Genomic DNA, 26,887 nt, shown 5'->3' on the forward strand with positions numbered 1-26,887 from the left:
AAGGAAGAAAATGTTTGAATACTTGAAATTTGAAAAATCTTATGTATTTGATCAAAGTGTAGGAGGATAGTTTGAAGAGCGTTCGAGAGAAACGTAATGTGAAAAATGTGGACGATATACATACAAGAGAAATACTTTTTTTGAATATGTTCGATGCTGCGCAGCGTGTATCGATACGTGAAAATTGTTTACCGATGTTTTCTACGTTTGCTGAAATAATTTCTCCGATTTTGGAGAGGAAATGTTCCCGACGCATTTCCATCGATGTTTCCACCAACAGAAAAGGTAGAATATGCACCGAAAGATAGAATGTACATACACTTGCGATAACCGAGACGACTCCACCACGTATACGTATAAATCGTCCTCAAAGCGTTGCTGAAGAAACTGTTTTCTTCCCCTAAGTATTTTCAATCTGAGAAAATTTTGCCGCGATTCCTCTTCGATTCACCCGAAAAGGGACGATACAAACGAATAAATAAATAAATAAATAAATGGAAAGGAAAGAAGAAGAAAGAGTTTCAAGCAAGAAAATCCTTGTTTTTGAAAATAAAAATAATACGACCCGAATTTGTACAATTTTATCCCAACATCGGGGACATCGGCTGTCAGAAAGTTGGAATTTACAACGTTTTCCCGAGCGCGGAGACTCGAAACTGTATGTTAATCTCACGGTTTCACTTTATCCCCGAGAGAAATGTTACATTTTTCCACGCCAACAACGAATAAATCGATCGATGCTTCCATGTATTCTCTCTCTTCTTCTCCCTAATCCTAGAGATTTTTCATTTTCACGGGACCAGGTATGGGGGATTTTTAGCGGAAAAACTCCTTGCCACTCTTTGGAAACTCGTTGGATCCTCGGCTAACCCTTTGAAGTTCCCTTCGATTTCGAGAAGGATCTCTCGAAATTCTATGGATCTCCGCCCAGTTTCTCGAATTTCCCGCGATTCCTCGAGATTCCTTGGATCTCTCGAGGTTCCTCTTATCTCTTAGGGTTTCTCCCCGGCCAGGCCCCTTAGATCTCTCAGGATTTTCACGTCGCGATTCCTCGCCGTGGATCTCTCGAGATTCCTCCCTTGAACCGGAACCGTTTTGGACCTCTTTGAAGATGCACGACTGGGGAACCACTGAAAATAAATTCAATCGAATTAATTCTCCATTTCGATCGCCTTTCTTCTCTTCATCATTCGCGAATATCGCATAGATTTACAACGAAATCGAATTAGAAATAAAAATTGGAACGTGTTTCTTTTCATGATCTTTTTTTTTTAAATTAGTTGGATTAATTTTGACTGATGAATTTCAATTTATATAGTACTCGTTATTAGATTGGTTTCGTGTTTTCATTTATGGAAATGATAGATGATAGAAATGTCCAAGTCAAATTGGTAAATGATGAAATAGATTATTATCCGAATTCTATTTATCTAATTTATTACATATAAAAATTTAAATTTGCACACAGATTCGTTTTGTCCATTCCATTGTACGAATCACTTTACATCGCGAATTGAATAATTTTTTTCATATTCTCTGTTCTGTTCGCAAAAATTGTTCTTTTTTCTTCTTCTAGTATTATCCCAAAAAAATTCTTTCTCCTCGGAAATTCATTAAATATTGTAATTTTTCGAATTTAAAAAGTTACGAGACAACGTGGGAATATTAAATCAGCGTAAATAAAAAAAAAGAAATAATTTAAATTCTTGTTTATTACGAGAGAAAATATATTTAAAAAAAAAGAAAAAAAGAAACGAAATATCATTCGAAAGAAAATACTACGATATTTGACCAAAATTCTGAAAGAAATATTAATTACTGTGAATTCATAATGGAATAAATATCACTCCTATTTAATATTTTATCACATTTCCACATTTATATTTTCATTAATCGCATGATTATTAATTATACACGCTCGAGTAAGATTTCTCTTTCTCCTTATCCTCTTCATTTTATTTAAAAAAATAATATTTCCGCGTAATAATAATCCATAACGTTTACATACACTTTCTTCAAAACTTTCTCGCTCGAATCTCTCTATTTATTTACCAAAAAATAAAATACACAGTAAAAATACATCTCGTATCTTTATATTTCTCCCTTTTACGAATAATAAACTGAAGAAGGAGTGCATAAAGACAGCGCCATTTTGATAAAATTCCAACAATGGGCGATTTTCACTGCTAATTTAGAATAATGGGAAAGCCGGTTAAACTCGATGGCTCGTGAGATTTGACGAAAGTTAGAACGTATAGACGTCTGCATTACAATGTATTACGGGCAAAACGGTGCTGGTACGTGAATTGTGGTTATGCGGGCGAGGGGAATAACCCAGGAGGGGAAAATTGGCTGGCCATCGAGTGGGGGAACCGTTTGTTAAAACGATCATGCGAGACGAATCGACCGAATTTACCAACGTCTCGATCCACTTCTTCTAAATCGTGTCCAATGACTGTACTATCTTTTGCACGTTCCATCGAATATTCTGTATATAAAATTAATTCCAATAACAATCGATGGGTATACGTGTATATAATTTCTAATCGAAGAAACGGAGCTTGAACGTATCCTTGTTCTTCAGAAATGTGAAATGTGAATATCACGTTTCTTTTTCTTTTTTTGCGCGTCATACTTTGGTAGTTTTTACACGAATGCACGATAATTTCAACGTTTTCGACTATAATGTTTCATTCTGGGTATATAATTCTGGAATTTGTTGCAAGTTGAAAGTATCAAACTCGGTCAAACATAAACGAGAATTTCCAGAATTTCTTGTTTTCGTCGTTTGTTATTAAAAAAAAAAATGTTCGGCTACTTCCCGACTGAATTAATTTTGACTTTCAGCACCGCGAAACGTGGTTATATTCCGTATAAAGGGTGATACCATTTTTGATATCGCTACTGGAATGGAGTATAAAAAAAAAAAATTCGTGAAATGTTTTTTGTTTCCCGATATTGATAACATTGCAGCTATTTTTTTTTTTTTTTTATATATATTGGAACCATGCTACTCACGATATTTCTCTATTATTAGTTCATGTTTGTATTGACAATTTCGATATCTGTCATCGGTGAAACAGGATTCTTTGAAAACTACCTACGTTTGACGGGTATACTCGTCATGAAAAAAAAAAAATAATAAAAAAAGAAAAAAAAAAGAATGACAATTTTTTTGTGCGCACTTGTAAACAGTTTTAAAATAACACGAAATTAAATCTCATTCCCTCGAATACTTGCCAACTCTCGTTCATTCATTCAAAAAAAAAAAAAAAGAAAATCCAAAATCCACATGTTGGAAACAGAAAAATTCCATTGAATCCGGTGAAAATTAGCCGGATTAAACGGAGGCAAGTAATAAATCTCGGGTCAAAACTGTTTACCCCCTCTCCCCCCGTTGTAAATCACGGGGCGTAGAAAATGGCGTTGGAGGAGCTAGCGTTAACCAGGAGTAACCCCTCGTCCGATATTTTTTTCCCCTCCCTCTGTAATCACACGTTGAAACGCATTGAAACAATTAAATCTCGAAACTAAAGACATAACCCCGCGTACAAATCATCATCATCATCATCATTACATATCTTTGTCATCGAGATTATCACGGAAAGAGCTGTATATCGAGTACCACCCCTCAGATAACGTCGAATCGAAGGGAGGAGGTTTTGCACTCGTTCATGCGAATTAGGAGGAGGATGAAAATTACCCCAAACTGGAAACGAAATAATTATTCCTTTCTTTCTCTTTTTCTCTTTTTTTTTTTTTTTTTTTGTGAACCGTGACCCGGTTCACTTTTATCGGGCGATCGAGTTTTTCGAAAGTGATATTGTTGCCCCGTGACAGGTGGAAATTGAACGATAATTCATTGGAACGTTGCTAAACCCTACACGGCCACGGGTCATTCATCATTCGTAATGGTCTTTAGGGGTGGAAGTCTTTAGCCCGCGATATACACCGCCATGTATAATCGCCTTTCGTCAGGGATATTATGCAAAGCGGAAGCTTTCAGCATTGTGAACGGGGAGGAGAAGGGGAGGGGGATATAAAAATTATAGAGAGAGAGAGAGAGGAAAGTTTTGGGTGTATCGGTTATAAGGGAGCGTTTATAGAGCTTGTTTTAACGATTTCTTTCTTTCTTTTTTTTTTTCTGCCGGTAGACGAGTCTCGTTCGTTAAATTGTTTCGTGTTTGTTTGATCTTTTTATCGCGCGTTTCGTTAACGTTTCGCCACGCGCGGTTTGTTTTCAGGGATGTCAATTTTTGTGCGGTTGAAAAAATATTTTCTACGGTTAATCCGCTGCCGTTGAAACGAAACTTTTCCGCGTATCTGTAAATTTTATTGTATTTTTGTATTTTTGCAAACAAAATCAGTTTTGGAAATATAATTCAGAAGGATTAACGCGAGAGAAAAGGGAAATGTAAGATGTTTATTTGGATGTATATATATATATATATATTTGTATAAAAGTGTCGGTTGAAAACTTGTTTTTTCCTGTTACAAGCAATTTAATTTTACTAGACGAAGCAAAACGAGGAGAAAGATATCTCACGTCTCACTTCATATATGCGGAATTAAATTGTTTACAACTTGAAGAATAAGCTCGAACAAACATTCTTTCGTATTAATTTTTGTCTCTGTTTGAAACGAAAATTTTTCCATTTCTTCAAATTGTTATTATATATGTACATATTGTTTATGAATTTATAAATTCATTCGTCGTCTACTGTTTGATTTTGATTAAAGAGGATAGTCTCATCCCCATCTAACATCGATCCTCGTTAAATTTTTATCTCTTCGGATGTTTAAAATCTATTCGAGCGCGAGTGAAAGCCAAGATTCATATTTCGTATAAATATATAGCACTCGTAGAGAGCTACTCGTTACGAACATGCTTTGATTCTTGTTAAAATCTCAAAGGAGTAACAACTATTTAACAATGTACTAATGACTCGCGTTGATAGAGTAATACGATTTAACTAAATTATAACTCTAGCTTTATGCAATAAAACGCTTCTCCAAACTAACTAGGAAGCTTTCTCACTATCTCTCTCTGTCTTCATAAAAGTATGACTTCAATACTGTTCTCTCCTATTGACAGCTACTAATTTCAAAACTGGATGCTGATAAAACTTCAATTACCATTCACCAACGCAAATAACGTTCTTCCGTTTTCTTTTATTTCTCTATCTCTTACTCACACCATGCAGTATTTTTACAAGATACAATTTGAAGCACATCTATATAAAAGTTTGAGTGCTTGCATTATTATCGTTTACACCATCTCAACCACTTAAATACGTTTTTTTCTTCTCTGTTTTCGCACTTTCATTCTCTTCGTTTTGCTACAAACACGCTCAAATTCGTTCACTATACAATATAAATTCTATTATTTCTTTTTTGATTACGTTTAACGTTGGCCGTTTCGAGGAATTTTCATAATATATTATTTTAAAATTATTTGAAATAATATATTTTTCTAAACGATTCAAATATTTCGTGAAATCTCATGTTTATATTATTATTGCTAAACTAACGTTATTATTACTCGATTATTAACTACATTTTACATTTCGTTCGATATAACATTCCAAGAGTTAATTCCGAGGCGAGTTTTCCATTAAAAGATAAATGTTATTTTCTCAAATAATGAATTGTATGATTAATGATTAAATTAAATATTATTTTTCCAAATATTCGCCTTACTTCGTATCCTTTTAATTGAAATTGAAACAGCGTAACTTTAATTAAAATATTAAAATTCATTGCCATCGTTACTTATCGAATAATTATTTTTAAATAAATTAGATCTCTATCAATTTATACATTATATCAAACGCTTAAAAGTGTTAACAACGAATAGTTAACAAAAAATTGGAATTAAAAATCCAAAATTTTCTATTAAAAATTGCAATTTTCAAATATATCCTCGATAAAATCCTTCATTAAAAACATTTATCGTTTAAACGTTATTTTTATTACCGTTACGATCGAATACAACTCTTCTGGCTCAACCACTCTTGGATCCCGCCAAATTAAAAGTAAATTTACCGAAAGGCTTTACAAAAAAAAAAAAATTAACCCAAAACTCAATTACATCCCAATACCCACCCCCTCCCCATTATTAATTAATCCCAAAAATCATCGACGATGGTAACGACCCATGTATTTACCTAGGCGGACAGCAAACTTCCATCTCCTCGAAAACGGAATATACACCGAAACGAAGGATCTCGCGTGTTTCAAAATCGTCCGGTAAACAGTCGTAAAAAGTCATAGCCGAGCATGGCCAATACCACGCTAGTCCCCAAGGCTATTCTCCCCTCTCCTCCCTCCTCCCCCTTTCGATTCCTGCCTCGCGTATTTGATCCCACGGTCAATCGGTCTCGAGCATTACCTCCGAGGAGGAAAGAGGAGCAGGAGGGAAGAGGAGGAGGAGGAGAAAAAGAGACGACGCCACACGCCGCATTCTCCCTCTCTAAGTCGGATCGAAGTGGGACACGAGTGGATTCACCGATGCATTAGGCAATGGAATCGTGACCACGCTTCGGGCGTACGTACACGTTTTTGTCGTCCCGAGCATAAATATGAGAAGGCGGTGGAATCGAAACGGTCCCCCCCTCCATCCCGATATCTCGAGGAGAGATTTATTGGCCTGGTTTCCTTTGTGAGCCAGCGTCTCCGCGTCCTTGGCGATACTCGCTGGTTAAGAAGATACTCGATACTCGAGGGGAGAGTGTATAGGGCGAGTAGTATGGAAAGGATGTGTGTGTGGAAATGGCGAGGGCCGTTACTTCGCATCCCGGCCGCAAAAATAACGGCGGCTTTGAATTTTAATGGCGGGGATGATAAATACTAGGAATTAATTGCGGTATTTAAACTCGAATAGGAGTAGTGTATATTCGTTTCGATTTAATGGAAGCGTTCAACGCGTCGAATTAATCCAGTGTCGGTGGTTGAGTTAAATTTCTCGATGTTTGGTAGAACGTTTTCACACTCGCCTGTGAATATGGGATGGTTAACGGGCGATTGCTTGCAAAATTTGTGGTTTATTGGTGAATTGATCGGTGTTGACGCGTGGAAAGAATGTACGCAGAAAAGGACAAAGATAGTAAAGAGCTTGCTATTCCGTCTTATGTTCCGTGGTACGCCTAATATTTTAAGCATATCAGATAAGATGGCGATTAAAGGGACGAATAGATGAAATTTGTTGTAGTAGCAAGATAAAAATTTGCTTACTGTGTTCTGTAATTATTGAATCTGTTGATTATGGTAAGAATTTAGATAATTGAAGAGGATGTATTATATTACATATTTCTTTGTCCTTTATTAATAGTAATCTTCTCTTCTTTTTCTATTTAATTTAATTACCACGGATCTTGACATACTTTCAATATACGATTCTTCCGCATCTCAAATATTACATTATCCATTTGACAAAGTTAAAAATATTAAAATTCATTGCCATTGTAACATGGACAAATTTTTGTGACATATTTCTCGTGTTAAATATACATATATATAAAATTTCACATTTCGCATATTTAAAATTTGTTTGTACGACTATTCTCTCTCTCTCTCTTTGAAATACGAAAATTGTTGAAAGATATTCACATTTTCACGTCTCGCGTTTTGATATTTAACGACGAAGTAGCGGAATAAAATATCTCGAATCTAGGTTCGAGACAAGGGAGAAATTTCTTCGAGATCTCGACGGTTGATTGTCTGAATATTTCGCATAAGCGTGCGTGTACGTACAACGGGAAAACATTGCACACGTTTATGTTTCGGACGAGGAAACCTATAATTCCCTTCGTATCTATTCGAGGACTGCATTCAACAACGCTCAAGGCGTGTCGATGTTTATCGAGAAACAGGAAGAAGATATTTCGAGCTTCCTAGTCTTAATTAAAATCGCAGGAGTTCCCCTTGTAAAGAGGTGAATGGAGAAAGAAAAAGAAAACGATTGACCAAGCAAGATGGAAATTACGATTATTAAAATGAAACATTAATTTAAAACTTGATTATTCTTCTCCCTTTTTCTTTGAAGAAAAAAAGAAGGAGAAGAAACATTGATCGATGGACTGAATAATACGTTCCCTTGATTGATATTATATTTAAAAACGAAAATTTTCTAACGATATAAAAATTATAAATTCAATTCATTTCCTAGTTAATGATACTGTTAATTATCGATATGATTCATCAATTTTGAGATAGTTCATCTTGTAATTGAATTTGTGTAATGTAATTGTTACAACTTTGAGCAATTATGACTTTACTCGATTTATTAATATCGTATCATGTGATATCAATTCAGTTTTTACTTTGATAATTCAATTTCTAGTGGAATTATTCTCAAAATGATATTCGAAAGATTACTTCAATGATTATAATTTTGTGCAGAAATTCGAACTTATTAAAATTCGAAGTTAATAAAAAATATTTTAATTAACATCGTGATAATATTACTTTTTTTTTTTTACCAAAAAATCGCCAACAATCTTTACAACGATAATATTATCAAACAAGACTTTTTTTTTATTCCTTCTCCAATTATGATTAACTGAAAAATTCCAAATTTTCTTTCTCTGCTGAAACACAGATATCCCAATCTTTAATGGATAAAAGATAAAAAAAAAACGATAATTTAAATATAAATATAATTTATAACATCGATCATAAACTTGGTCGATTTATTTCGTATTTAATATCGCATCGTGTAAGCTAATATTTTAATCACAAATAGTTAGTTAATATTAATATCACCAAAATTTTACTACCAGATAACTAGTTCACCTCTCTCAATTAATGAATTATTCTCGAAACGTAACATAATTGTTCAACTTCTATAACAATTATGAACTTGCCCAATTTATTTCCTGGTTAATATCATCATACCATGCGATATCGATACGGTTCACTTGTTTCATTTCGGGGTACATAGTTCATCTTACGGTCGAATTATTCCCAAAATGATAATGTTAACAATATCACGAGCAACGCGAAGTGACGAGTAAATGTTATTCTCCACTTGCACGTATTATCCCTCACGAATACATAACAGTCCGTGTCCAGGCGAAGAAGGCAAGATTAACATATAGATATATTCGTCGACTGTAAAAAGAAACTTTTTGCACTCGATGAATTGGAACGTTTTTGAAATTTTTCTCCCTTTCTCTTCGAAAATTACTTCGAAACTTGTCGAGAACGAATCGCGAGAATGTTTCGATATTTTGACGAACAACAAGTTTCAAGATATTAAATTTGTAAAAATCGAAATATATCAGTTTTTGACTTATTCATTTGACTGTTTACAGGAATTCAATTTCACGATTTCAATTTTTTCTTCTCTCGTTTTCCTTTCGATCGTAGAAGCTTGTTTAGGAAAGAAGAAAAAAAAAGAGAGAAAAATAGGGAGGAAGAAATGAATGGAACACAAATTGCAGAGTAACGAGGTTGGTTTCGTAAATAACAAAGATGGGTTGGTAAAACCGAATGCTTTTGCACAACCACGCTCTGCTATCGGACAAAGAATTCTGTTTCGTAATATTTTTTGTCCGCCCACCATGCGGAGCAGATCATCTCGATAAAAAGTGTGGCGTGCAGCTATTCAATGGAAATTGAACTTGAGCCACGCTTTTTCGAACCACCATTCAGATTTCACACCTTGTCTTTCGCCCTTTCCAAACTTTTTCACATCTTCACATTAATACATATATCTTCACGTTGTGCGTTTCATATAAAATTAATCATTGTAAGACAGATAATAAACATATTTATTTCCTTCCCATTTATGAACCACGCTCGCGTAATAATCCTTCAACGATTCCAAACTCCAAACACGTAATACATTCTAAGTTGCTGAACTCGACACCTTTTCCAAACTCTCACATTAAAAAAGAAGAAAGAAGCGCAATAAAACTCGAATCCTCGTTCATTTTCCTCAATGAATAAATAATAATTCAAAATACTCGCTAATAAACCGATTAAACTCTCGTCTCGAATAAACAATCCCCCTTCGAAGTGCGCCGCGTACGATATAATTCTCGAATCCAATTCAAAGTGTGCACGATGCCAATCCCGTGGAACGATCGCGTTCACGTGTTCGTCACGCGATCGCCGTTACAAAACACGTGCAAGATAATCAAGGATGGAAGATTAATCATCGCGTATCCCCCGATATGCACGATAATCCGGGATCGGATCCGCCACTTTTAAATACACGAGGCGGTGGATTGGCTCGCGCCAACGAACGGGCACAGGTGGGGGGGGAGCGCATCTATCTGGGGAGGGGGACACGCGTGATCGAAGTGGCGAACGCAATTACGGGAAAATAACCGCAGCGGTGGTTACATCTTGTGCGTTTACTAGGACAGTATTGATCTTCTGCGTGTCTCTCTCCCTCTCCTCCCTCCGTGCTCCTCTGCGTACAATCCTATGCTCCACGTATTATCGCTCTGCCTTTCTTTGTAGAAATGAATGGCGCAGAGCATATATTTTTTTTATTTGTTTATATCTTGGTTTTTATCTACCTTTATTTAAGCCATGATTAATTAGCCTTGGTGGAAATTTGGATAAAGATAAATGGGCTCTATATTTAACTCTTACGTGGGGAAAGCCAATCACTTTGTTCACAATGGTGAATATATCTGAAAAGATTATTCAAATTGTTAAATATAATTCTGCAAAGTATTTGCTTGATCGAAAGAAGAGAGGATTCAGTAATTTAGAAAATAAATATTATTAATACCCTTTTGATAATGTAAAAATACATTTTTAATTATTTTCTTAAAAAAAATTTAAACTTCTCTACGACAATGTAGGTTTAAACGGACGGAAACAATTTTTCCTTTTTCGTTTCGATTATTTGAATCCTTGAATGTTTATTCTCTGTATCTTCCACTTTGTACCCTCTCGTGTGATGGAATTAGTTCCATTTTTTCTTCTTTTTTTTTTTAATACTCGTATCCTTTCAAACTCCCCCCCTCCCTCACAGGGAAAATTTCTATTCTCCCCGTCGGTATTCGGCCATTGTCCCGTTCCAATACTTTTCGTTGTGCATCGACATGGTTTTTCGCGACGAAAAAAATTTAATTCCTTCTTGCGTGTGGGGCGTCTATCCTCGATTTACACGATTACATTTTTTTTTAACCATCGTTTTCCCCGTCGTTTGTCCGCGTTTCAACGCGAGTAATTGGTAACGAAACGAAGAATAGGATTTCTGGAGAGATTTTATTCGTGCTCTCGAGTCCTTTGTAAAATCCCCCCTCACCCTTTTTTTCTTCCTTTTTCGAGATTTTCCACGATTACGTATCCTCTTTTGGATTTGTATCTCGTTTACTGCACGTGTTATATTATATAGATATGGATTTATGTTTCGATTGTAATTTTTATGTATAAATTGTTATATATTACTTACTTTTGGTTAAATTGTTATTTTTAATCCTGATCCTCCTTAAAACTTTGGTGGCAGAAGAACGAGGCAAGTGAACTTATCAAGTTTAAGTGGAAATGAAGTAGTGAGATTGGTAAGAATTTAGTGTATTTATATTGTTTTAATGGATATTTATTATAATATGATACGATAAGAATGTGTGAGATTATAATATTATTATAAATATTAATGGTATAAGTGAAAGTTTTTCACAAAATTAAGTTTAGGTTAGTGCATATTTATATAAGTTTCTTTGTTTTAATATTTTTTTTCTCATTTAGAATATATTATGCGGATACATCAGGTTCATCCCAATCTCATCTCCACCAAACGTGATTTTAACTTCAGTCACATGCAATTAATGATCTCATCAAAATCTCATTTTAACATGAATGATGAATCATGAGTAATATAACTATCTCAATTATTTTGTTATTATTAACAGACCTATCAAAATTATTATTATCTTATTGTTAGTTGATATAATTTCAAAGGTTTGACGAAATGATTTTTGTTTATTATTTTCAGTGAATTCAAATTTTTTTTCACCTAATAAGAGAAAAAATACGATATGTTAAAATATTTTTATAATAATCATTCCTTATTATCACAAGAAGCTATATTATCCTTTTAAATGATAGGATAAAAGGAAAACAGAGATTAATTTGGAAACTCTTAATTATTTAATTCAGAAACAAACAATCCATCAAACTGTTCTAACAGTTTGACATTCTTTTGAAAGGCTTAATTAAAACTTGTGTAAGTTAAATACAATTAAAAGTAGATACAAAAGTGATGGAGTCTATAATTTTAAGACATTTTGGGTAGAATCTTCAATGGGAACAAATTTTATGCTTCTAAGCATCAAAACATCATGCATTTAAAGATTTTGAACTAAAGTCACTAAAATAATTTGAATAGCAATCTTTCTTCGTGTAAACGAAACAAACTTTTATGAATAAAAAAATAAGAAAAACAGATTAAACAATAGAATAAATATTAAGATGTTGATAATAGAGTAATTAAATATCCTAATCCAAATAGATCAATCCAAATTAGTTTCAAGAATATTAAACTACGATGCGACAGGACAAAAAGGAATTAAAAATTAAATTTTTATCCTTCGTTAAGATAAATTATTTCGAGGGGGAAAAATTCATTCCTATGTGGCAATTTCCATAGATTTTATTTGATCGATAACAAGAATTTTTCTCTTAGAGTACGAGTTAAATTACCGAGCTAATCAATTTTTCTCGCGTGGACCTTAACGCGTGTAATTTGCCCAATTTTGGCAAGCACTACGGCAAAAGGAATAATTGATACAGATAACAGGAAGCCTCGCCTGTCCCAGAATATTTTACGAATAATCCCACCGAGAGAGAGATACTCGATATTTCCATGTTTTTTAATTTTATTTCGTTAAACACCCTCGACGAATATCCATTCATTTCTGCCATTCATTAACGCAAATTTCTCTAAACCGCTTTTCGCTTTTCATCTATCTCGTTATATAATTGATATCAGCAATAATTAGGAGATGTGTAATACGGAAATCGAAGCCTTTCCTAAATATCCTGCGAGTATTTATTCTACTCGATAGAACTTAGTTCTATATATATTATATTTCGCAATATGTTCTACTTGCTCGAAATACACATAGAGAGAGATACTTGGAGGAGAGGTTATATTTAAATTTCACTTCTTCCTAGCAATCCTATTATTGCTTAAAAATATTTTACAATTTTTTTTTCGAAGATCCAAATCGATTCGTCGATCACCTCTCGTAAACAATGGGAGAGACGATATCGGGAGTCAGAGGGAGGAATCGAGTGGCGAATCGAGGGGAGAAAGTTTTAATCGCTTTATAAGTCGGGAGGAAAAACTTGGATAAATATAATAACCGAGAGACACCCGCCTCGATGCGGAAACTTGTTAAACTGCTGCACGTCCGACCGAGTTAGGCGTCACTGTGCGTGCAATTATTAATAATAATTATCTAACGGGGGTGGAAACTTGGCGGGATATTTAAATTATGTTATTTTGAAAAATAGAGCTATTTTTTAAAATTGAAATGCAACTTTATGAAAACGAATTATTCGTTTCACTCGATTTTACGACAAGTGGTTTGGCATACGGGTTTCAAGCTCGTGAAGATCAATGAGCGGATAATTGCTGCATACGTATTTTTTTTTTATATTCCGATGATTAAAAGTAATAAGACTTTTAAATATTTCTCCGAAAGAAGAGAAAAATTGGAAAGGCTTCTTTTTCGTATAAATTTTTAAATTCTGTTTTTATATCCTATTGTATCGGGTCGTAAAAAAGTCGTAGAGACTCTAAAACACTCTCGCGCGTTTTATTTATTTATCTCGAACCATAAGTGATTTTTGCCCATTTTCCTCCGCTCTTTTTCTCCTTTCTTTTCTGGAAAAAATTCGTCACAAAATTGATATCAATTTAATCTCACGAAACAAAGAACGGAACGGAACGAAGCGGATCAAAAGCACAATATTAAAACGAAAGAATATAAAAAGAGAACCGTGATACGAGTTTCTCAAAATTATTTATCCACTATGGATTCCCAATCCACTGAAATGATTCCTCTTCACAACGAATGTGCATAGAGGTGTCGACAATCTATAAAACTGCTCGCGCGTTAAAACGAGGTGTTGATCGAAAAAAGGGGAAACAGATATGGAATATTTGGAATATCATAGACCGATATATCTCTTTCCAGTTGTTTCTAGAATCATTTCCAACCGACTTTCCACTCCTATGAATTGTTAATACATCTGCCTTACGAAGATGCAAGAAGGGATGATGGCTGTTTTTTCCCCCCCTTCCTCCTTCAATGCATAACAAAAGCAAAATTTTCTTCCTCCGGCGGTGCATTTGTCTCATTTGAAGAATTCATATTCTTTTTTTCCTCGCACTCTATGCAATCTTTATTACCTTTCAACGTCGACCCCTTCCCGTCCAAGTGGTGGAGCGTCGAATTCCTTCTCGTGTTTCTACAACGAATCTAATTAATTATTTCAATATTTAGGGAAAGTAGAATTTTACGAATTTCACTCGCTAGGGGGATGGAAATTTTACATTAAGCCCGGCTTCGACAGATCTGCTCGATTAATTATTAAAAATTATGCAAACCAGTGCTTACAAAGCTTTCACAACTGCAGCGAGGATTAAAATTTCATTCCTCCAGCCATCTCTCTTCTTGTTTCGATTCCCTCCTCCGGATATCAGCAGCAAACTTCACGTTACTTCGTTGCGCGGGGTTTGCAATGAAACTGTCGTGCCTTCCTCGATTCATACCTTCAACCAGGGATCGCAAAAGTTTCGCACTCTTTAATCGCCTTCCCTGTAAAATATTCCTTTTTGTTCGCTCGATATTTTATTAACCAGTGGCGTGCACGTTTTAACGATGATTTCATTATACGCGGTGATTCATGGTGGAATGGAAGAGCCGCCTTCTCTTTAAATACCAGCCGAGATAATGACGATTAAACGAAGCGACCATTCCTCGAGGTTATTACGGGAATAATCGCTTTTATTTTCCTCGGCCTTCTCCTCCTCAGTTTTCTTTCTTCCACCTGCAATTTAATTTTTAAAATACGCGATATTCGATTCCAATTTAAAATAATAATCGAGAACGACTCGAGCCTTCACGATAAATAAAATATTACCGTTGTTACAGGAATCGTGGTATTTCCATGTCGATTATTTTCATCGTTCGCCGTTGAATCGATAATATATTAATTAACACGATGATAGTTTATGGATATACGTGTCTTCGAAGCATCTGAAACTGGCTGATCTTTTTTAATTGCTTCGACAATAAGAGATTCGAAAAGTTTCGAATTCGATCGAAGATAGTAATAATATCTGGGATTAAAAGAATTCCCCTAGCGAAGAGTCGAAATTCGAAGGGCAGGAAAAAGAAGGGAGAAGTTTGGGAACTGTGTCGAAACGAGACCGACCGAATTACAGAGTTTGAGAATTGCGAAACTGTGAGCGATCGAGTGGCCGCAAGTTTGCCAAACGACGAAATGGCGGCAAACGGGGATCAAAATTACACGCGAATAATCGAAAGTCATGGTGTTATTTTCAAATTGTTTGAAAATATATATTTTTTAAATAATATTCAGACGAACAATTATTTATAAAAGCCTATTCTAAATTGCAAAAGTAAACCAACTATAAATAAATATATATAAATATTATGGAAAATCATATTTAATTTTCTTGGAATTATTTATCAAAGTTTATTCTAAATTGCAAAAGTAAAGTAACCAACAATATATAATAATGTAAATTAGACAAATAATTCGAATTAAAATTTACACCTCGACATTCTTCAAAGATTCGAACGCGTTCTTACAAATATTTCCGGCTCGAAACCAATTTTTACCGTGTATAACTTTTATATACAGTGTGTCAAAAAAAAAAATACGTTGGCCCTCAACTATTCTCAATCCTCTCTCGCAAGAAACGAAAATCGCAACAACCAAACCAACCCATCCGAACCAACCAAATAATTAAATCCCGCAAAATGTGCCAAAAACTGGCAAGAAGCATACACATGTGTATATCCGAGTGAATTGCATTCGATTACAAACGTTGGAGAATTCACAAATAGCTTCGGGACGAGGGTAATAGAATTTGCAATTTATCAAGACAGGATGCGACTCCTAAATTGAATCGCGCAAGTCGAAGCCGCAGGGGTGGCAAGTTTGCCCCGTAAAATTGAAGTTTCCTGTTGGTGGTGGGTGGGGGAGGGGCGAGAGATTAATTACAAAATCGAAGTAGCCCTGTAGCGAAACGTGACAGGGTGTGCATGGCTCGTCGTTGTGCGACGCTCACGTCAAAACTAGGGGAATTCCACGGAGTTCTCGATCGAGAACCGCAAATTCGATGTCGCGGCGACACCTCGAAATCGACGTATGCGTGCCATTTCGAGCGAGAAAAGAATTTTAACGGGGGGAGGAAATTTAAATTTGTAGAAGCGGATGGCGAATGATCCGTTATGTCCTGATATTTGATATATCATCTTGTTTCACGATAAAGGGGGTAGGATGATTCGTTAGCGAAGACACGTATTTTTGTCACGTCATCAAGGTTCAAGTTTCACAAAGGTTCATAATTTTCGCGTATTTGCGCGCAACGAGATTTTTTTGTTACGCGAATATAATCCTGCTATTTCCCCCGTTTCACTTCTATTATTTATACACTTTGCAGGATAATTTTACCCGCGCGTTTGAGCTTAGAATTTAGATCGGGAATCGTAGATTATTTAGAGGGGAAAATAAAGCGAATCGTGTTATTATCGAGGAAAAATTGTAGGAGAGGGGAAATTAAAAGGCAAATTCCGCGAATATCAAGATCATAGTCTGGCTGTCCGTTCCACGCTCGGCTATTATCTTTCGCCTGTAAATCGATTTTTCAGTTGCTGGAAAAAAATCCCCCTTGCAAAATATATTTCGAGATCTTTCTTTTTTTTCCTTTTTTCTGGCGGAAATCTCGTTCGATCGATCGCTACTCCCCCATTCATGAGGAAGAGAGGACGCATTTAATTAACTGCTCGTAGGGGGTGGTTGAATTAATCGTATCGTGGATTTTTCAACGTGAAATCTCACGGTCGGGTGATAATTTTTTTTATTACGAAATCTGGCGAGCGTTGCGCGTGTCTCGCAGCTGTGAATAAATATCGATTACAGCGAAAAATGGAGAGGACATTTGTGAACGATGCGAGGCAGAAAGTAACAATTTTTTTTATAAATCTCGTCATAGAAATTTACCGAGTTAATGATAGATGAGAGTATAATTAACAACAACGAATTCGAATTATCGAATTATTTCGTTATTTGCTCGACGATAAGAAATTTAACGCGTGAATGTGATGCGATAACTTAAACGGAGCGTGAGTAATTTTTGTATCTTTAGATATAGATTTTTGTTTCGAGCTGTCAATTTACGACTCGATAAATATCGCGTTATATATTTCTTTTCTCGAGCGGACGGGTGATGGAAGTTGTTGAACAATTTTTTTTCTTTTTTTCGCCTCAAGAACCAAATCGAGAATGCTGATGGACATTTTTATAAAAGAGCTTTGTTTCTAAAAAACCTAATTTGAGAGCACTTTCCCGGACAACGAAGCACGTCTGGTATTCTCCTCCATGGAAACATGTTCGAATCCATTACCTGTCCGTTATCAAGAGAGACGTACTATTTTAGAAATTGTTGATTTCGATTCACCCGTTTCTTGATTGAACGAGTTGTGAAGCGAAAAGAGTAAAAAAAAAAGTGAGCGAAATTATTTTTTTTCTTCTACCATCTATATAAAAATTAATATATTTTGCAGCGATAAAATAATCCCATTATCGAAAGATTACACGGGAAGAATTACATTTTTCAAGAAAGTCAAGTTAATAAATATCAAGTTTATTTTATTTATCAAATTGTAATTTAATAAATGAGCCACAAACAAAAATAAATTTTTCATTGGAATAATTTTTCTCGATCATTGTGAAAAATTTTATATTTTATTTTACGTCAAACTAATATAATGAAAAGTTGATAGAATAACGCTCGAGTATAATAATAATAATAATAATAATAATATAAAATAGCACAGTTTTTGAATAATCATCAGTGCTCGAGGGTTTAATATAAAACGAGCATGGTTCCATATCTCACCGATCTAAAATATAAAAAAATCCAGTTACGAGGGAATAAATTAATTAGACCAATTTCAAACATTTTCACATCGCTGTTCACCGAGAAAGAGAAAAATGCGTCAAACAAGAAATGCATTTACCAATATCAAAAAAATCTCACAATTATTCGTCAAACATCCCAAGCACAAAAAAACATGAGCGATCTTGAGCACAAACTTTAATTACCATCATCCGCTCCGATCTTTCGAATAAATGTGATATATCTAAACTACAAAAAAAAACTACTTGAATAGTTCAAATACGAGCAATTCTCGAGAGCAGGAGCACGAAGGCGACTTAAATATTTGTCGTAACAGGTTAAATATTATTATCTCCGCTTCGATTATCGTCCACTCTGATCTCATCACGCGATCTTTCGGGTAAGAATACTTTCGAGGCGTAAAAAAAAGGAGGGAGGGCTGAAGCCAATACGTAGCCACACGAGCGAGTCACGAAAGGGGAGAAGGTGCGAGAATCCAACGAGGCGAAGGTTAACCGTTTGATCGACAAAGGAAAAATGAAAATTGTCCGAACAGGAACGAGAACGATAATAATCGCGACACAGGCTTTTTCCTTCTTTTTTTTTGGAGTCGATTTTATGCCTCCGCTTTATCAGGCCGTGATACGCGAGATCCTGTCTCGAAAGAGTTAATGGGTGGAGAGAGAGGGTGTCATGAATCCTTTCGTATCGTTGCACGCCGTCGATGCAATGTGTTTCGATGTATTCGTATCTCGTCGTTCCGGATTATTTATATCAATCCGCTTGTCTTTCGTTGCTCCATCATCGGGAAAGTTTTTAAAAAAATATCTTTTTCCGAATCGTTACTCGCCGATTCATTAATCTCCGTTTATGTAAAGCTCATTCGATAATTTTATATATTTATTTTATCCCTAAATTCAATATTTTTTAATACGTGTTCATAAGCACGAACCAAGGTTCTTATCTTCGTATAGTGGCTGCGTTAAAATGAAATAAAAATATTGATAATTAAAAGGTGAACTTTTGCTAGCAAAGTTCTTGATTATCAATATTTTCCCTTTCATATTTTAATATTGTAATTAAACTCATTTTAATTAAAGATCTTTTTCAATCTTTTTTAATTTCGACGATGGGAAAGGCTGATGTTATTAACCAACTTTTACAAACGATATTTTGATTTTTAAGGAATTATTAAATTTTACGAACGCATAAAATACATACGATATTAATTATTATTATTTTTTTTCCCCCTAAAGAGTTCGATTCCGTCAAATTCAACTTTAAACACTCTTCCTCTGATCGAGTTCTGAATAATTACCTTGCCTCGAGGGGGGAAAAGATTTGAGAAAAGAGATCTCAACGCCTACAAACCGGGCTATTAGAATTTCGTTTTTCTTTCAAACTCAGGAACGATAATTCACAACGATAAGATGTCGGAAACAGAGGGTTTAAACGGGCGTTTGACCCGTCACGCGAAATACGAAAGCGCGAAAACGAACACGCGGAGGAAACAACCGGGTTTGCCATTATTGCATCGTGTTGTGGAAGTCGATAGGAAAGTTGCATTTGAATATCCGGCGAAAGATGAATTATAGCGCGCGATAAAGGCATTCGTACGAAACGTAAGGGAGGAACACGACCACCATAACCGCTTATATTCCTAGAGATAAGCGATATTGTCGAGATCTCAGAAACTGCGAAATTGCCATTTTTTTTTGGAGGAGAGAATGAGAGGCGTACATATATATTAAGAAAAATATTAAATATTTAAATATCTTAAATAATTGAAAAGTTCGAGTAATCAATAATTTTTTTCTTCTCAACTTATATAAATGTTAATTCGAAATAATTTATACGTGATAATTTATATTTGTATTTATATCACATGTCTGAATAATCAGCAAATATTACGTCACATATCACATTTCAAAAAATATTTTTGACAGATCCATATACTTTCTTATTGCCAAAAATAAACTGATTGAATCTTCTTATATACGATAACGATATTTAAGATTGAATAAACATATCCGTCTCTATTATTTCTGCCCCTCGTTCTACTTTTAATCTCGTATATAGAAAAGATTATTAACGTGAGCAGAAATGGATATTCCGACGGTACAATACAATACGCGTCGTCGAAATGATATATATTTCAAACGAAATTTAGATTCGTTTTAAAATTCCTGCGGAATAATAAAGTATAATTAATTCTCGTAGCTTTCATTCAAAATTGAAAATTATGATTACGTTGCGGTCTCCTGTTTCCGTCTCGTAATTAGCACCGGTACATTATAAAACGCGTTATCGTTATGGCACACCCTGGCGAGATAGTCGGCGCTCCACGATGAATGGTTTCAAATAAATTTCACAGAGAAGGATCCCGGTCGAAATACGATATCGAGATAAAAAGAAAGAAAAAAATCACAGGCGGCGACGAATCTAGTTTCTCGAATGGATTAATTGTGTAGAAGAGTGTTTACGTAATATTTAATAACAACGAAGGCAGAATGTAGACAGAGCGCAGTATTTTTATTATTCCTGTTCATAGCGCTCATCGTAACGCAAGTATTTCGCAAAAGATCACCATTTTTCTAAGGCGAATGAATTCCTATTATATCCTTTTCCTTTTAAATTTCTCTCTCCCCCCTCTCTCAGACGCGCATTGAAAAGGAAAGGAGAAGTCTCGCATCGTGCGCCTTGCACCTTTTCCTTTAATACGACTTTGCAGAGACCGACCCCAGAGGGATGCAATTTGCTATCTCTCGAACGTGATTCCCCACCACGATTTACGGAAAGAGGAAGGGAGAGGAAGGGATGTATTAAACGAAGAGTCGGGAGAAAGAGAGACACGCAAAGGGAGGGGGGAAAAAGAGGAAAGAAAAGAAAGACGACGAGTAAACGACAGCGTAGTCGCGATAAGCCCCGGGACATTTATTTAACCCTTAAAAAAAGCTTGGCGGCGTCCAATTTTCCCTCCCACTCGGCTGATAAACATTCTCCGTTGCTCTTCTTTCTGTTGCAGCTCTATCGACACACGTACCTGGCCAACTACAAGATCGTGAACCTGGACACCTTGTAAGTAAACGAGTTGATCAGTTTCGTCCAACTGGCTCCCAGCTTTCAAATTTGCATTTTGACTATAGTGCATCCATAAAATGAATTTTTCAAAATCACGCTTCTTAACCCTCGTCTCAGAGAAAGAGAGCGGGTATATTCCTCTTCGTTTCTCTACGTTCTCTATCGCGATTAGAGTCGCCACGGTTACTTTGCCACCCTCTTTGCCTCTAATCGCGCTCGTTCACCCGTTACGAATCCCTCTCCTCGGGAGATGCTCTGTGTCCCTCGCATCCTCTGTCCGCTACACACGACTTGGATCCTCGACTTGACCGGACGCACAATCAAAGCGGGATTATGCACGGAATAACCGGTGTATATTAACTCCTCGAGACCCTCTATCTCGAGGATGTATCAAGGTCGGGAAAAGGCTGTGTATATAAGGGTTGTATTCGTAGCCAAGGATTATCGTATTATTAAATACAGAGTGATATCGTAGATCGTTGATAAATATGCGAGAAACGTGAAATTGTTGAAATTTTATCATTAACTCTGATACGACGCTTAGCCATTATGTCTGTGTACAAACTCGCGACAATTTCGATAATACTAATTCGGGAGTAGAATTTGAAATATACGATTTTCCATCTTTGGAAATATCGAAAAATATCAAAATCCCTCTCTGAAGTGGGGGGTCAGAAACGAGATTCCCTTGGGGCATGCGAATATACATCAAAGATCTATTACCAAATGTCTTCATATTGAGAAGTCGAAACGATTTATATCCAACCTTCTCGAATCGTGGATATTGGATTGATCCAAGAGATTGAATATTTCGTGAAAGAAACGAAACGATTCTTAGAATTTCTATTCTGGAAATCGACGAGGCAAGTAGAGCTAATCTATTTATTAAATTTTCAGTTCTATTCTTTCATCCTCCGAGATGGAACTAAAATTGAAACAAGATCGTTCTTCCTTTGCACGAAGATCAAGTAAAAGATAATTTTCCCCTTCCCTTTTCTAATCTAATAATAACACCAAACCCGTAGCACTTCACTTTCAGAAGAAGCTAACTAATTAATCGGAAATACCGTTCAACGGTTCATCTTGGGAACGAGCACGCAGAGGTTTGCCCCCGGTGAATACCAATTCTCGGTGGATTATCCGCTTGGCAAACGACGTTAGTCCGGAAGCTGACGAAAAGCCACGGAAGCCTTCCACCAAGTTGCGAACGGGGCACGAAAGTTGCGCGGAAATGTAACAGCCAATATTGTTGGAGGAACGATTTCAAAAACGGAACTTTTTTTTCACGCCATCGAAAACTTCCACCCCTCGAACTCTGGTTACAGTCGTAGCATGCTGCACCGCCCTTCGAACCTTTGGAACCTCGTCCATCGTTCGTCCAACAAACGGTTTTGCCGCTGATACTTTTTAATGACATTTATTCTTTAATGGAACGGCCCGATTATCCAAGCGCAACGCATTGCATAATTCGTGTAACTTTGCCTCTAAACACGACTGCGCAACTGGAGCGTGCAACGATTATACTTACACCAGTGTGGTCGTGGAGGTTATAAACGTCGATAAGGCTAGGTACGGGTGGTGTAATGTAATTGAATCGCTATTGTGGCTGCAATAGAATGTTGGTTAATTGATTATTTGCAGTATTATTACGCGAGAGGAAAAATCGAGGGAAGGAATGAATTTGAGAAGACATAACTTTTGCACTATGATCATGATAATTAATAATATTCTGGAATTTCGTTCATAAAACGCGCACAGTTGCGAAATGTAATTGGGTTTCTTTTCGAATGGAATTGTATAATTTTTTTACGCGAATTGATTTTTTGTTTTTATCATTTTACGTATAAAGGTAAAACTCAATATTTTTGGTGATAATATTTTAATTAAAATTTCTTTGAAAAAAATTTACAACAAATATTTACACTCCAAATATTTTTTTTTTTATTTTCCCTTTATTGTTTTTTTCATTATATCGTTTAAACGATTGATACGTGAAAAATTTTATTTCATCCATAGAGTTAGGAGATTTTTATTGTTCGAATATATTTTATTTTAGAGAATAAAAAAAAATCGGAGAATCTAAATCAGACGAACGAAGTGGGCAAGCTCGTGAGTGCCAAACCATTTTTCTCCATACGACGGGATAAGAATGTGATAAGAAACAGTTTCTTACCATCCATTACAAGCTAAAAAATTTATTCGGAATTTTTAATCTCTAAATTATAAATTAAAAGAGGCAAGTATTGTAGCTGAATAAATTAAAAAAAAAGATCAGAACACATTCATCTTCTAAACGAAGATTAAAATATCTTGAAAAGTATCGAATTCATCGAGCTTCCCAGTGAATCATTATCACGTAAAATGATAAAAAAAAATTAGTTTAAAAAAATAAAATTGTATTTCGCATCTAATATTTTTCTAATATTATTTTAATTTATCAACAGAATCACAATCTGTTGCAGTTAACATACCACGTATAGTTAAGTCACAAATTATCTGATATTTGGTTGATCAAAGATTGATAAAAATGTCAAAAAAGGAAAAAAAAAACGCCTAGTTGAAATCGTTCTCGTAATTATAACTCCAAATAATTCCAAAGATATTCGTATTCCTTCTCCCTTCTAATTATTTGCATTTCCATTTCAGTAATTTTACCATGGTAATTGCGATAGAGATCAAAGCAACATGAATCTGATCCTCTTTATTACACGATTCTTATTAATTCCTCGTAACTGTGCAACAACGTTTGTAACAGTTGTATATAATTGGAAATTTCATAATAAATATTTAATGCATATTATTTTGTAAATCCTTCTTTTTTTCTCTCTCTTCTTTGAAAATTTTCCAATGAGATTTTTTTTTAGAACAGTTTCAAGATTTCATGCTTGAAGAATCACGAAACTCGGGAACTTTTGATTGTATTATTGTATTATTCTTCTCGAGGTATTTATCATACTTTAGAAACAATAAAAATGAAATGGAACCGACAAAGGGGAGAAGAATCGAGGAGAAGAAAAAGAGACACGTCACGTTTATCAATTTCTTAATTTTTACGTCATTAATTTCTTCTGTATCATTAATCTATCTTTCCATCGTTCCATCTTTAATATAATATTATTATAGTATTTATACACATTTAAAAACATATATTTCATTGTAGGATCAGAGGATAAATATTTTTATAGTAAAAATTAAATCTGCATAATTGAAATAACTCAAAATATAGTATTTGAATTATTGATGCTTAATATAAATTACAACTAATTAAAATATAACATCTCTTATTTTCGAATACTCAACCTCAATCATTCGTAATAAATAATTTCTTTAAAATCCCATATCTACATAAATTTCGAATAAACGATACATTATCGATCATTGAATCATAAACTAAATTTAAAAAATACAAGATATGTTAAAAACTTTCATGATAAATATAACACCAAGCAAAAATATCATTTACCCATGTGAATATCACGAGTAAACCAAAGAAAGAATACGGTGTGTAATTTTCTTCTCGTATCTTTATAAATATGATAGCCGTCGAAAAGAGGCAACAAAGAGATCACACGAATAATTGCGGCAAGAAAATGCGGAGTAAAATTATAGTGGAAAACGAGTTGATAGTCCAAGAAAAAGGGGAGTGGTGGTGAGACATAGTGCGCATGAATGACTTCGATGGCGTGACCAGAAGTACGAATGAACCTCTTTCTTGACGATGACATTTTTCTCTCTGCCTGCACTCAGCTGGCTCCACGAATTTTCCACGTGCCATCGAAAATGAAATTCGTCGGCCTCCCCTCGGATATGAATTCCAGATTTCAATTTACCGATGCACCATCCCCCTTTTTCTTGTCTCACGTTCGATATCTCACAAAGATGACGTCTAGTGAAAATTAAGGATCGATCGAAGATCGAAAATTGTATCGTAATTTTCTTTCGTGACTTTTAAAATTAGTTTTCTTGTGATTTTTGTATTATAGCGAAAATATTTGGCAATAACATGCTTTGTTTATTATTTAAATAAAGAAGCATGCAATAGGTGACGAATATGAAAATCTTGCAAAATGAATGTTTATCGTCTTGCCGAGAAATAAGTGTCTCTTGTAAATTAAAAAAATTAAAAAAGTACGTTTTGAAATTATGTAAAATTGATACGTTACGATACATAAAATATAATAATTAATTTTAACAAATAAATATTGTATATATTTCGAAAAAACTACAAAATAATTTATAAAATCAAAATTATGATTTCTATATTTGTTATTATTAACAAATATCCGAAAAGTAATAAAAATAACGAAAATATAATATCAATATATAATAAAAATAACGAAAATATAGAATGCACGATTATTTATAATCATGAATAATTATTTAAATCTTATTAAAATAATACAAAAAAATCTCAAGAAATTAATAAATGTAATGATATTACTATTTCTTCAAAAATTAAAAATTAAAAATTTATTTTTATTTGGCAATATGAACTATGATATCCTTAATTCATTAATTACGTAATATACGTAATATAGCTAAGATATGGCAAGAAAATAATCAAATTAATAAATATATATACGATATTGATAAGATTTTATATTTTTTTTTCTTAAAAATAATCTTTTAAATAAATCAATGTAACACGGTATAACGATAAAAATGTTTACAATAAAAATTATCAAATGATCACGATTTAAAAGAGTTTAATAAGAGAGAAAATTTTTTATAATCCTTTATGGAATTTCTGATAGCATGATACAATGCACGTTATTTTATAAATCAATCAATATAGCGAAATAATGGATTGAATATCTCATTTTTAAATTATAGGTTATATAGCGAATGAATATTGAATAAAAAGATCATATTCATGATTTTTTTTCATAAATAATACAAATGTTGTTAAAAAATTATTTTTTACAATTTTATATTTCATTTTTCTTTTTTTCATAATTTCTAAAATGAATTATTTTCAGAATATCATTAAATTTAATTCAATCGTTTTCTTTTTTTTTCTTTCTATCATGTAATCTTATTCGTTACATAACCTTATTAATTTATCTGAATCTTTAACAAAAATTTAAAACACTAAACACTAAAAAACTTAAAACTTTACGAATCAAATGATTTTTATAAAGAAATATGCAATTATTGTACTATACCTTTTCCGCCATGTTGTTCTCCTTTTTCCACAAGATTAAACATTTGCTAGAATATTCCATTTGATGTTACGTATGATTTTAATTCGACACAACCGTAGTATTATTTAACATTGTAATTAAATTTCAAAATAGGAAATAACTATTTCTATTTCTCGCAATCTAAGTTAACCAGACAGACACTAAACGAAATGCTAAACGAATTGTAGATCGAGCATGTTCGAATAAAATATTCTCTTTAGGTAATAATTCTCTAAGGAAACACAGCTTGTTTCTGACATAAATCATACAAGTCTCTTTGAACACAAATCACACAAATCTCTTTGAACACAAATCACATAACACAACATATAAATTATTACGTAATATACGTAGCTAAGATAATTTTTTCCCTTCTTTGATCGAAATAAATAATTTTCTTACGCAATTTATATCGATGACGCAACTTAACCGCTGAAACCACTGAAACACGAAATTTGTCAAAGCAAGCACGGTTTAATAGATGTCGCTGTGGTAC

General features: G+C 34.3%; 1 protein-coding gene and 1 long non-coding RNA gene across 12 annotated transcripts in view; one reads left to right on the top strand and one right to left on the bottom strand.

The window, feature by feature from the left end:
* LOC107994275 (venom dipeptidyl peptidase 4) overlaps nucleotides 1–26,887 on the top strand; it is a 216,983-nt gene that overhangs the window by 79,211 nt on the left and 110,885 nt on the right. For all 11 annotated transcript variants that reach the window (XM_062077611.1, XM_062077614.1, XM_062077615.1 and 8 more), the window contains one exon: nucleotides 21,153–21,205. In XM_062077611.1, coding sequence (XP_061933595.1) covers nucleotides 21,153–21,205 — 53 coding nt within the window. The remainder of the gene's footprint in view (nucleotides 1–21,152; nucleotides 21,206–26,887) is intronic.
* LOC114576963 (uncharacterized) lies at nucleotides 29–26,858 on the bottom strand. Its single transcript, XR_009830690.1, has 2 exons — nucleotides 26,374–26,858; nucleotides 29–1,130 (listed from the first exon to the last, which is right to left on the bottom strand). It is a non-coding gene; the product is annotated as an uncharacterized LOC114576963 (long non-coding RNA).

The sequence above is a fragment of the Apis cerana genome, linkage group LG7 (genome assembly GCF_029169275.1).
Source record: "Apis cerana isolate GH-2021 linkage group LG7, AcerK_1.0, whole genome shotgun sequence".
Classification (NCBI taxonomy): Eukaryota; Metazoa; Arthropoda; class Insecta; order Hymenoptera; family Apidae; genus Apis; species Apis cerana.